The sequence below is a fragment of the Biomphalaria glabrata genome, chromosome 16 (assembly GCF_947242115.1).
Source record: "Biomphalaria glabrata chromosome 16, xgBioGlab47.1, whole genome shotgun sequence".
NCBI lineage: Eukaryota > Metazoa > Mollusca > Gastropoda > Planorbidae > Biomphalaria > Biomphalaria glabrata.
This window is the reverse complement of record NC_074726.1, coordinates 29406546-29419803: the sequence shown is the minus strand read 5'-3', so window position 1 is coordinate 29419803 and position 13258 is coordinate 29406546. Positions and strand designations below refer to the sequence as shown.

The 13258-nt window shown below is 34.1% G+C and overlaps 1 protein-coding gene across 10 annotated transcripts in view; it reads right to left on the bottom strand.

The window, feature by feature from the left end:
• The window catches only part of LOC106058674 (inner centromere protein-like), an 80413-nt gene that overhangs the window by 7941 nt on the left and 59214 nt on the right, over positions 1–13258 (bottom strand). For 8 of the 10 annotated variants that reach the window (XM_056014037.1, XM_056014040.1, XM_056014038.1 and 5 more), the window contains 8 exons: positions 12218–12323; positions 11839–12048; positions 10020–10141; positions 9426–9575; positions 9094–9210; positions 7466–7577; positions 6308–6448; positions 695–924 (listed from right to left, as the gene is read on the bottom strand). In XM_056014037.1, coding sequence (XP_055870012.1) covers positions 695–924; positions 6308–6448; positions 7466–7577; positions 9094–9210; positions 9426–9575; positions 10020–10141; positions 11839–12048; positions 12218–12323 — 1188 coding nt within the window. The remainder of the gene's footprint in view (positions 1–694; positions 925–6307; positions 6449–7465; positions 7578–9093; positions 9211–9425; positions 9576–10019; positions 10142–11838; positions 12049–12217; positions 12324–13258) is intronic. The other 2 variants (XM_056014039.1, XM_056014041.1) reach the window with 2 other exon arrangements.

Here is a 13258-nt window from a genome sequence, read left to right as displayed (position 1 = left end):
AGCATTCGGCTGCTTAGACCCATGACAAAAAAAAAATGATGGACGACAACTCAAACACTGAATGGTCTCAATCATCAAGGAACTTTCAGACAGAAGTGGGGATAATGACACCAGAGGGTTTTCACAGGGCCTGGCATTAGTTTGACTTCATCAGACTCTTACATATTTGTGCTATTTTGTGAACCTATCAAAACTTCAAGCAATGAGTGTTTGAATAAGTCCTCTCAATTCCTTGAATGACAAATGTTTACTAAACTATGAAATAACAGTAAAGAACTTGAAAGAATACTAAAGAGCACTAAAGAACTTTAGAAAACACTAAAGAACTTGAAAGAACACTAAAGAACTGTAAAAAGCTTAAATGAATACTAAAGAATTTGAAAGAGTACTAAAGAACACTAAAGAACTGTAAAAAACTTTAATGAATACTGAAGAATTTGAAAGAGTACTAAAGAACACTAAAGAACTGTAAAAAACTTTAATGAATACTAAAGAATTTTAAAGAATACTAAAGAACACTAAGGAACTTGCAAAAACCTTAAAGAATACTAGCCAACAAACCTCTCATCACATAGAACATGTTTAAATTTTGATATTTGGGTATTTGGCACATCGGCACAATTTAGGCCATGTCGCTGTTTCTATTTTGAGTCTTAAGAAAAGAAAAAAAAAGTGTTAGAGTCTCATATCTTACAATAATAAATTCGTCCTCCTCTGCTGGTTCAGCCGGTTCAGGAGGTGGCACAGGAGATGGTGGTTTCACCTCCACTGGTGCAGGTTCCTCAGGCACTGGCTCCTCTTGGGGAGGCTCTTCTTTCTTTTTCCCTTTCTTTCCTTTTTTGGCTTTCTTTGGCTTTTCTTTTTTAGCTGCAGCTTCTTTCTTGAGTGCAGGCTCTTTCTTTGGTTTCTTTTCTTTTGGTTTACCTGCAGAAATACAAACCAGTGCTGGTATAAGTTTCTCTGTATAATATTTGTATATATGCTATGGTCTTGGATGGGAAAGTTTAGGGAGCCTTTAGACTGATTGTAACATTCCCCCTCTAGAAATGAACGTTCCAGTGAAATAAAGATTATTCATAATCTTAAGCAAATAAATTGAATGATTACTAGAAGGCATATGTCAGAGAGAAAGAAACAGAGAGACAATGAAAAAGAGAATGGGAGAAATGGAAAGAAAGAGATAGACAGAGGGGGAATATAAAGAGTAAATGATGGTTTAATATGTGGTGAACAGATCAATGTTTCAAAGCTACTTTACTACTTTGCTCTTGAAGTCTACACACAGTTCAAATTACTAAGAGTGAATATATTCAACAAATCTCAAGTTGTCTGTTTTTTCACTGATGATACCAACCAAAAAAAAAAAGTCTCAATGTCTTGAGGAATAAAGTTATTTCCTATCTTCAGACTCATAGAATCTGTAATAACCCAACAAATACTTCTTGTTTCGTTTTCATTTTGTGTCATGTAAAAATAAAATGAGAACGCAAAACTGGTTAAAATCATTGGTTAGATTAAGGACAAAATGTTAGCCTCTAGCATTAACATAACAAAATAATTCATCAGCAAGCTAGCAGTCTAAAGCAGATCTATAAAACTTTATGTTAGTTGGAAACACAAATACATTGATTTTGCCAGACCTAACAACTGGATGCTTCAACCATTTTTAGAACATTAAATAAAGAAATAAGTTCACTCAATAAATACAGACAAAAGTGGAATATACACAGGCTATATTATTATTATTATTAATATGATTTGATTCAATTCTGAGTAACCCAGAATTCCTTTCAACATAAAGCATCCTTGTGAATAATTAGGATTTGGATAATATTTAAGTAACACTTTGACTACTTAAAAAATAAAATATTTTCAATATTTATGCTGGTACTGGTACTTATTTAAAATTTTATGAAAATGTCATATTTTGCTATTATTTAAAAAGGAACTACAAAAAGATGCTTTATCCATTTCATCTGAATTAATTTGTAATTAAATATTTTAAAACTTTATTAATCTCAAGTTAATTAAAATCATTTCAAGACACAATATAGAGTAGCTCATTAACATTATATTACCATAGATAGAAGAGATCAAAGCCTGTCAATGTTAACATGTGCAGGAAGCCTTGAGTATTTTGAGACCTTCGTGGGAAACAAAATAGCAAGGACGATACGAGATTCTGGCAGTACAATAGTGGGTGTTAATAAGAAATTAGTAGAAGAACAGGACTATATCGGCAAATACAGGAATTGTGTGATGTTTGATGGGAAGACTGTACAATTACCAATTGCTAGAATTAAAATTGATACACCATATTTTACTGGAATTGTGGATGCATGTGTAATAGACCATGCTCATATTGATTTGATTATTGGAAATATTCCAGGTATAAAGAATTGCAATGAAAAGGATATGGGAAATTGGAAAAAGTGTTTCGGAATGAGTATTACTCGATCCAAATGTAAGGATCTGGATGCAGGAGATCTGGAAAAATTATTCCAGTTACCAGATAAGAACAAAAAAGAAGAAGGATTAATACAAAACTCAGAAACATTAGAACTTAATAATGTAGTATTCGACAAGGAAAGGTTTATTACAGAACAAAAAAATGACCTAGAGATGCGTCAGTTGGCCCAGAAAGGAGGTAGAGGAGGAAAATTTTATATAGAAAGAGGAATTTTGGTAAGAGAAATTGAGTCACAAGGAAGAAAAATTATACAGGTTGTTGTACCAGCTGAATTTAGAAATATCATATTGAAGAATGGGCATGATGAAGCATATGCAGGCCACATGGGAATTCACAAAACGAAACAAAGAATATTTAGGGACTTTTATTGGCCATCTATTAGTAAAGACATTAAAAATTATGTGTTGTCGTGCAAAGTTTGTCAAATGAAAGGCACTAAAAAAATCAGAGCTCCATTACAAAAGGTAGATATACCAGAAAGGCCATTTAGTAAGATTGCGATTGATTTGATTGGACCCATGCCGGTGATATCAAATAGGGGTCATCGATATATTCTAACTGTGATAGACGTGTGCTCAAGATGGCCAGAAGCTATTCCACTAAAAAGAATTGAAGCCAGTGATATAGTTCAAGCGTTATATACATTATTTACACGGTTTGGATTTCCTGAAGAGGTACTGTCAGATAGGGGCACACAGTTCCATTGTCAACTAACGGCAACATTTTTGAAAATGTTTGGATTTCGGCAAAGGTTTACAGCCCCGTATCACCCGCAGAGCAACGGTATTTGTGAACGTTTTAACTGTACGTTAAAGAAAGCGTTATCGAAAGTAGCAGATGACAATCCCAAAGAATGGGATGTGGCATTACCCTCAATCCTTTTCGCATACAGAGAGAGCCGTAATGAAACCACGGGGTTTTCACCATTTCAGATGATTTATGGAGGAAATCCAAGAGGCCCAATGACAATTCTTAAAGAACTAATACTCCCACAAGAACATGTTGGAAATAAAGAAAGTTACGATATAGTGACAGAAACCAGAAATAAAGTAATAAAGGCTTGTGAAGAAGCGAGCAAACATGTACTTGATAAAAGTGAACTAACACAGTCTAGGGTGAATGAACACAGGAAATTGACCAAACTAGAAGTAGGTCAAGATGTTTTGGTATTACTAAAGGATAAGGAGAATGTACTATTCACGAAATGGTTGGGTCCTTATAAGGTAACAAGGAAAATTAGTGATGTGGATTATGAAATTAAAATTGATTCAAGGCTGAAAATATTTCATGTGGATATGCTAAAAGAATTTAGGTCGCAACAAAAAAGTGACAAAAGCAGTAAAGAAGACCCATTGGTCATAGGTACATCAGTGAGTGTAGACTTTGAGACAGAGGAAAGATTGGGACACATAGAAACAATTTCAACTGATGTCAGTCAAACATGGAAAGATGTGGAAGTGACGGGAATCTCGTCAGACAAAACGAAGGAAGTAACAACATTATTGGAAGATTTTAAGAATATTTTTACAGATTTACCAGGAAGAACGAATATCATAGAACATGATATCAAATTAACAGGCAGAGTTCCAAATAAACTACCTCAATATGCTGTACCATTACATCACAGAGAAGCGTTACAGAAAGAAATAGATGAGCTACTTAAATTGGGAGTAATAGAACCATCTAATTCGTCATGTGCTGCACCAGTTGTGCTGGTTAAAAAAAAATGTGGCAACATTAGACTGTGTGTGGATTACCGTCAACTAAATAAAGTTACAGAATTTGACCCATTCCCAATGCCACAGGCAGAGGAAATGTTTACTAAATTGAAAAAAGCGAAACTTTTCACCACGTTGGACCTTTCTAGAGGATACTGGCAAGTACCTCTAAAGGAAGAGGCTAAACCACTATCCGCATTTAAGACACCGTTCGGCGTCTATCAGTGGAAGGTGATGAGTTTTGGCTTAGTAAATGCCCCAGCCACTTTTAACAGGATGATGGCAAAGATACTGGGTCACAGAAGAGACACTATTTGCTATTTGGATGACATCTGCATCTTTAGTGAGGATTGGAACGAACACTTACAGAGTCTAAGAGAGATATTTGCTATTATCAAGGAAAACAATCTGACATTGAAACCAACAAAAATAAAAATTGGACTTAGTGAAATTCCTTTTTTGGGATACAAGATAAAAAATGAATCAATTACACCATTGGAAGAAACAGTTGCAAAAATAATGGATATTAGTATACCAAAAACAAAAAAACAAATTAGAAGTCTTTTAGGTCTTTGCAATTTTTATAGAAAATTTGTTCCAAATTTTGCAGAAATGATTGAACCTCTTACAAATCTTACAAAGAAAGGGAAATCTAACATTATAATTTGGTCTGAACAATGTCAAAGATCGCTAGACAAGATTAAGAGGGTGTTTTCTGAAAAACCAATATTAAAATTGCCCGATAGTACTAGAGAATTTATTTTGGCAACGGATGCTTCATCCATAGCTATAGGGGGCTGTTTGATGCAAGAGTATAGTGGAATTGCACACCCTGTTTTTTATGTAAGCAGGAAACTAACCCTTGCAGAATTAAACTATGCAACTATTGAAAAAGAGGGGCTGGCAATTGTGTGGTGCATAACAAAGCTAAGTTTTTATCTGATGGGGGCTAAATTTCAATTATGGACTGATCATGCTCCGTTAGCATTCATTAATTTAAATAAATGTGGTAATAATAGAATTGCTAGGTGGGCGTTACAACTGATGGACTATAACTTTGAGATCAAAACAATACCGGGGAAAGAAAATGTTGTGGCAGATACATTATCACGCTGTACTTAAAGGTTGGGGAGATTGTGTAGAGTATATCATGACTACTGACATTCTGTTAAGAATTAAGCTGTTTTATTGTGTACATTTGTAAATTCTGGCACGGAGTGTAGTAGATATTCAACAGAGAGTTGTTCAATTGTGAGTGTACACAACAATGATTAGTGAGCAGATATAGATTTGAATTGAATTATAGGCGGGGAGTGGTATTAACGAAATCTGCATGATTACATAGAGATATGTATAGATATATATATATGTCAATTGTTCATAATAACAATTAGTATTGTGATGGTTACTATCACAATTGGTGAATATAAATGTTATATGTTAAAGATAATGTTAGAATTGTATTGGTATTAATATGATTTTGTTTTGTATGACATTATGGTTCACTATGTTACAGAGAATTTAGATTATTTTTAACTTGGAATAGGCTGATAAGATATGTGGTGATTAGTATTTTGGACGTTCGATGTACATCGAACTTGTTAAATAGGGGGGGTGTTACGTGCGCATCTTAGTGTAAATGTGAAATGGTGCGAATGCGTGTTGAAAGGAGAAGAACCAAAATGGAGGAATATGAACAAGAAAGTGTTTTCAGTATTAATAAAGAGTAAAGTATTTATAAGCTGTGATTTGTCGTTTTCATGTCTAAAGAGTCTCATCCAATATGAAGACGTAACAATTACCACTCTGTGGGCGAATATGACAATTAAGTGATTTTTTTTTTTCCATTTATAAGACAAAAATATACTGTATTTAATAAAAACATTGATCAAATTATTAGTAATACTGTTTAAATTAATTAAAATATAGCCTAGTCATTTTTATTTTGATTTGATTTGCTTTAAGTAGAGTAATTAAATTTGGTTTTAAATTTCAGTAAATCCAATGATCAAATATCAAAAAAACATAGTGGTCTATTTCAATACAGGTCAAAAGCATAAATACATCTGGTATAGAGAGTATTTAGAGTTACAGAGTTCACACACCACTCTAGCCTCACCCTTGGTTTTTTGGGAGGCAGCTTTGGTGCTAGTAGGGACAACTTTGGCTTTAGGGGGGACAAGATGAGGTGGAGTCCCACCTGGCGTAGGCATCTCACCCCCATAGAGCAAGGAAATCTCATTCTTGTGATCCACGCCACCTGAAAGATGAGCTTCAGTGTTTAATACCAATTCATCACTTGATGAAACACTCTCGAAATAAATGGCAGGATGCATAAGGCTGGAAATTAAAACTTAATATGAATGTTTAGTCACTTGGAGTACACAACTATTTTACAAGTCAGGAGAGAGATTGGAATTCCCAACAACTAAAAAAGCAATCTAAAAGATATTTTTGCTAAAGTGTAAAATTAGGAAGTATGGTGTTAACAGGAGCTATAAAAGTATGGTTGGGCAAGACTGTCATATTAATGGTCCCTGGTTTGAACTTTGCCTACAGTCATCGCTAGCTGTCCTGTGGTAGGTTTGGGCTAGGATGTAATTATCTTCAATCTCCTGCTGACCTGCACAAGGTTTGGGCTAGGATGTAATTATCTTCCATCTCCTGCTGACCTGCAGAAGGTTTGGGCTAGGAGGTAATTATCTTCTATCTCCTGCTGACCTGCAGAAGGTTTGGGCTAGAATGTAAAAAACTTCAATCCGGAAGGAATGTCCAAAACTTCCAAGGATGAAGTTTCAATCAATAATTATTATTACATAGAATTTTTGTTTTTTAAGTATGAACATTATCCTTGTTATAATAGACATTGGGCTTAAACTAATTCATCTACAGAAGACTTGAGTTGGAATGCCAACTCGAGATGTTTTTGGTTTCCTGAGTGCCTAAAAGGCAGCAATGATACATTCTCCCATATACTCTATGCCTGCACATGTCCAGAAAATATACTGAAACAGAGTGCCCAGAGCATGCTGTAAGCATCAAAGAGATGACAAGCATGTCCATTTCGAAATTTTTACTCCATCTTTTTATCTCTAGCCTACAATGAAAGCTACATGAAATACAAACCATAATGTCTACAAGAACTCATCGAGAAGTTTACAATAAAAATTCAGCTACAAAAATGTTGTTATTAATTTTGATAAAGAGATCTACTAGTCAAAACTTTAAAAAAAAAATCATTTAAAATTATTGCACACAAGTTCAACAAAGTCCTTACCAACTACAAATGGCTCCTCTTTTTGATCTGGTGTTTTTTTCTCTTTTCTAGGTTTTCCTTCAGCATTGACGTCAGACTTTTGTGAAGTGATTGCTGTGATTCCCTTTGTGATCTTTTGAGTACACAACAGAATTCTTTTATTTTTAATTGAATGAAGTTTCTAATAGTTGTACTATAAAGGTGACACTAGTGATATTTAAAGGTGAAAGTAATCAAGATTACAGTATAGGTTCTAGTGTTAGTATTACATTTATTTGTGACCAATTAAGATGAAATCATTGCTTACAGTTAAAGAAAGATCTGAACACTATTGCCATTTCCACAAACATAATTATATACAAAATGAAAGACTTAAGTTAACTCTTTCTCTCCTAACTGACGATACCAACGTTGATTCCACCAGAATGTGGTAAAATAATTACGGAGAGAACGAGTTAAACCAGTGTTAGGGGAAGGTGTTCTGAAAGTTACAGCTGACACAAAACTAAAACAAAACAAAAAAAAAACGTCAGGTCTATAAAATTGAAGCCAAGTTTTGTTTATGTATATGGCCTTCTTCAATTGCAAAGTGACTATGGATCATCTCATGGAAACGAGATGAATGCCTGGGCATTAGATTGGTCGGAACGATGTCACCCACACATCAGTTTCCCCTCTCCACACAGATGATGTATCCAACAGAATGGCGATTGCCAATACAGTTAAAAGTCAGCGGCAAACTGCCTGAGGGTCGTCGGTTCCTGATTTTTCCTCAGGGTTGACTCCCGAAGCCTTTCCCATGATTGGGTATAACTGCAAGAGGTTTGAGTTAGAGTTTTCCTTCTCCTAGGTCAGTGGTTCTCAACCTTTAATGCTCGGCGACCCCTTTCTACAATCCCCCACTCTTAAGCGACCCCCCCCCACACACACACACAGCAATAGAAGAATAGACAATAACAATTTTTAACAACTAATAATTTTCGATGGTCTTAGGCGACCCCTGGCAAATCGTCAATCGACCCCCAAGGGGGTCACGACCCACAGGTTGAGAACCCCTGTCCTAGGTGGATGACCAGCAATGGCTAACAAGCCCCTCCAGCCCAACGCTTAATGGTTTAGGCACCAGTTACTGGCCTTCACTCCTTCTCCTGTCAGTAAAAAACAGTTCTGCCAGACTTTATATCTGAGCCACAAGTAAAGGCCAGGAGTTGGACTGGTTGTCAGAGGCTATTTGAGACGTATACACTTAGCTGAAATTTTAAAAATATGTTTTTCGAAATGATAATCAAAGTAAGAATCTGTGCTGAGAGGAACACCTCGAGATACTCATGATACAAGGCAAGAGGAGAATTATAAAGAAAGATGGATTGATGAGTTGAGCCTGACCAAGGTTAAGGTCACAAGCATCACACATTTAGCTCAAGATTGTCTACTATATCTGCACAAAGGTCACACATTTAGCTCAAGATTCTCTGCTATATCACAAAGATCAACCAAGGTTAAGGTCACACATTTAGCTCAAGATTGTCTACTATATCTGCACAAAGGTCAACCAAGGTTAAGGTCACACATTTAGGTCAAGATTGTCTGCACAAGTATCTCTTGCTAGAATAGAAGGAAAAAATGAAAGGAAAGAGATATGATACAACCTTTGAACTCTGTGCAGTTTTCTTGTCAGGAGTCTTTGACATTTGGCTGGTTGTTTGACTTGACGTCTGCTCTGGCTTATCAAATGCAACTTCCTTCTTACTAGTAGCAGCTGACTGCTAAAAAAATAAAATGAGGAATAGTATAAAATTCATTCATTGTATGACCTCATTTTTAATTTTCAAAATTCATTTTTTATTTATAGCTCCTATTATTTGTTTATTTTTATAGTTTAAATCATCATTTTATATTTATAATTTTATCATCATTTTATATTTATAATTTTTATTATTTTTTTATATTTGAAGTTGATGGAGTAAGATTTCAGCCTTACATCAAGCTCTTCATTAACAGCCAGGGCAGCACTGTCCAGATCAGCTTTGTTTAAAAGGTCTTTCTGCACATCCTCTGAGTGAGCCAAGCCTTCAGTGGAGTCATCATCTACAGCTTCTGCGTCTGCCTTGACTTTAGAGGCTAAATTATTCTTTTAAAAAATAAATAATTATATTTGAATAATTACTTATTTTACTGCTAGATTCTTTATCTGATAGTTTGCCAATAAGCTCATATATAAATGAATATGTACTGCTCATGAAGATATTATTATTTATTTCCTTAAATTATGCAGTTATTATGGTAAACCACTCTGTGAGTTAATGGCTTATAGAAAAAACAGAGTACTGAAAAGTTTTTCAGGGAAAATGGAACAATAAAGTGATTTTTATTATTGTATTAAGCATTTTAATAAGTCTTTTTGTCTTCTTAAGAATATGGTGAAGTCTTTTTCATACTTGAATCTTCCAATATTTTAGATTTAATGATTTGAACAAGGCTGTTACTAGGGTTCATCATTTTTTTTAAGTTTTAAAATCTAAATAAAAAAAGATTTTAAAAAATACATTATAAAATAAGGGAGCCAACTCCTTACAATTTGATTGTCCTCTCCACCAGAATCAGGAACCTGATAGGAAATGACATCAAGATTAGAATCCTCTAAATGTGATCCTTTGCCAGCAGGAATGGACACCTGTCGTCTGCCGTCTTCAACACCTGTGAGTTGTTCAAGATAAAATAAAAGGTTTGAAAAGGTTCTTCCTTTTTTCATGACTGATTAAAGAAATATTGCACAGCTGAGCGATACATAAAAAAGTTTTGTTTTTAAAATGATATTTGGTCTAGCAAATTGAAACACCCTATTGCATTTCATTTCTCAAACAGATCTCATCACCTATTTTAAAAATGTTGAATGCTCTATTGATGTTTGGAAAGCATCACATCATTCTTCCACTTGAAATAAGCTTGGGAGGTTGTATGGACTTGGTAATATGAAATCTCTATCATTTTGACTAGATCATGTACTTTCTAAGACATGGAGTACATTAGACATAAGGTACATTTCAAGACTTCAGGTACATTCCAAGACATAAAGTACATTCCAAGACATGAAGTACACTATAAGACATGAAGTACATTCCAAGACAGGAAGTACATTCCAAGACATGAAGTACATTCCAAGACATGAAGTACATTCCAAGACATGAAGTACATTCCAAGACATGAAGTACATTCCAAGACATGAAGTACATTCCAAGACATAAAGTACATTCTAAGACATAAAGTACATTCCAAGACATAAAGTACATTCTAAGACATGAAGTACATTCCAAGACATGAAGTACATTCTAAGACATAATGTACATTCCAAGACATGAAGTATATTCCACGACATGAAGTACATTCCACGACATGAAGTACATTCTAAGACATGAAGTACATTCTAAGACATGAAGTACATTCCAAGACATGAAGTACATTCCAAGACATGAAGTACATTCCAAGACATGAAGTACATTCCTAGACATGAAGTACATTCCTAGACATGAAGTACATTCTAAGACATGAAGTACATTCCAAAACATGAAGTACATTCCAAGACATGAAGTACATTCCAAGACATGAAGTACATTTCAAAACATGAAGTACATTCCAAGACATGAAGTACATTCCAAGACATGAAGTACATTGTAAGACATGAAGTACATTCTAGACATGAAGTACATTCTAAGACATGAAGTACATTCTAGACATGAAGTACATTCCAAGACATGAAGTACATTCCAAGACATGAAGTACATTCCAAGACATGAAGTACATTGTAAGACATGAAGTACATTCTAGACATGAAGTACATTGTAAGACATGAAGTACATTCTAGACATGAAGTACATTCTAAGACATGAAGTACATTCTAGACATGAAGTACATTCCAAGACATGAAGTACATTCCAAGACATGAAGTACATTCTAAGACATGAAGTACATTGTAAGACATGAAGTACATTCTAGACATGAAGTACATTCTAAGACATGAAGTACATTTCAAGACATGAAGTACATTGTAAGACATGAAGTACATTCCAAGACATGAAGTACATTGTAAGACATGAAGTACATTGTAAGACATGAAGTACATTCTAAGACATGAAGTACATTCCAAGACATGAAGTACATTCTAAGACATGAAGTACATTCCAAGACATGAAGTACATTCCAAGACATGAAGTACATTCTAAGACATCAAGTACATTCCAAGACATGAAGTACATTCTAAGACATGAAGTACATTCCAAGACATGAAGTACATTCCAAGACATGAAGTACATTTCATGACATGAAGTACATTTCATGACATGAAGTACATTCCAAAACATGAATATGAAGTTTGTATGTTTTTTAAAGCAGGCTACCTGATCCAGGAGCTACGTGAAGTCGGCCATGTTGAACTCCTCCCATAGCTTGGTCCAAGTCAACCTTGACATTCAACTTGCCCTCACTGTCAGTGGCCATCTCAATCTGTTCAGGGGTGAGGCTGTGTGCAGACAACGCCTCAAGGACCTCTGGGCTGATCTGATGCTCTGCCGTGAGCAAAGGTGGGTCTACTCCTGCAGCTCTGGCAGCTGAAATACATTCACTCAGTGAGTTCAAACAGGTCATTTTTGTTTCTCAATATGATGATGTACATTAAATTGGCAGGTTGAAAAGTTTTGTCAAAGTAGCCGACAGACATTTGATAAATGTTATAAGTAGGGAGTACGTAAGCATAAAAAATCTGGCACAGCTTCTCACCTGCTGTTGTTATAGACTTTGTACTTGAACTTTTAAATTCAGCAGCAGAAGTGGAGGAAGTCATACTGCTGGATCTACTAGACTTCATAATTTCATCAACTGCTTCCTGGAAATAAACACATTTCTCATTTTTAATACAAAAACAAACAAAAAATCATGTCAAGAATTGTTTGCATTTCATCAGGTGGTTGTTTGAAGTCTAGATCAAAATAATTGTATCGACCTATGCAGAATAAAAAAATAACAAAATCCTAAATGATTAGATTTTTTTTTTTAATTTCAAAAATACAACTTTGAGTCAAGAAATATTTATTCTGAGGTATAAACGAAAGTTATTATGATTGTTTTTATTATACTTTTAATTAAACTTTTTTTTTTTTAGGGTATATCAAATGCTAACCCTTAACAAACAAAAACACCAAATTAACATCAAAAGCAAAAATATGCTACGCATAAGTATACATGTATTTGATTTAAAATAAACAATTTAATTAATGTCATCTGTCACAGAAAATACCAATTTTTTTTTAATGTGCAAAAGGAAAGAAAGGAACAGAAAAAATTGCAAAAAAAAAAAAATTAATAAAAATATAAAATTTAAAAAATTAAAATAAAATTAAAAGCAGCAAAATTTTAGCATGAAATTTGAGCCAATGCAATAGAAAATAGAAATACAAGACATAAATGATTGTTAAATCTATAAGTGATACTTAAGTGTACTTTACTTAATATAAAAACAGTGTCGACATAGAAACATGTATTTGTTAGTACAGTGTCAAGTGTTCTATTTATCATAACAAAAAATACAAAAGGAAAAAATATAGAAACTATTTTTTTATGTCTTAAAGATGCAGATATCTTCATAGATTTAAAATATAGTTTCCAAAGAGTGAATTTTGATAGGAGTATATATAAGCTATAGAGTATGCTTCTGGTAGACTACTGTCTGAAAATAAACAGTAGATTAAATTTTTTTTTTTCAAATTAAGCCATAACAATTTTTTTTTAGAAGATTTCATATGTTAGTGATAAATAATTATT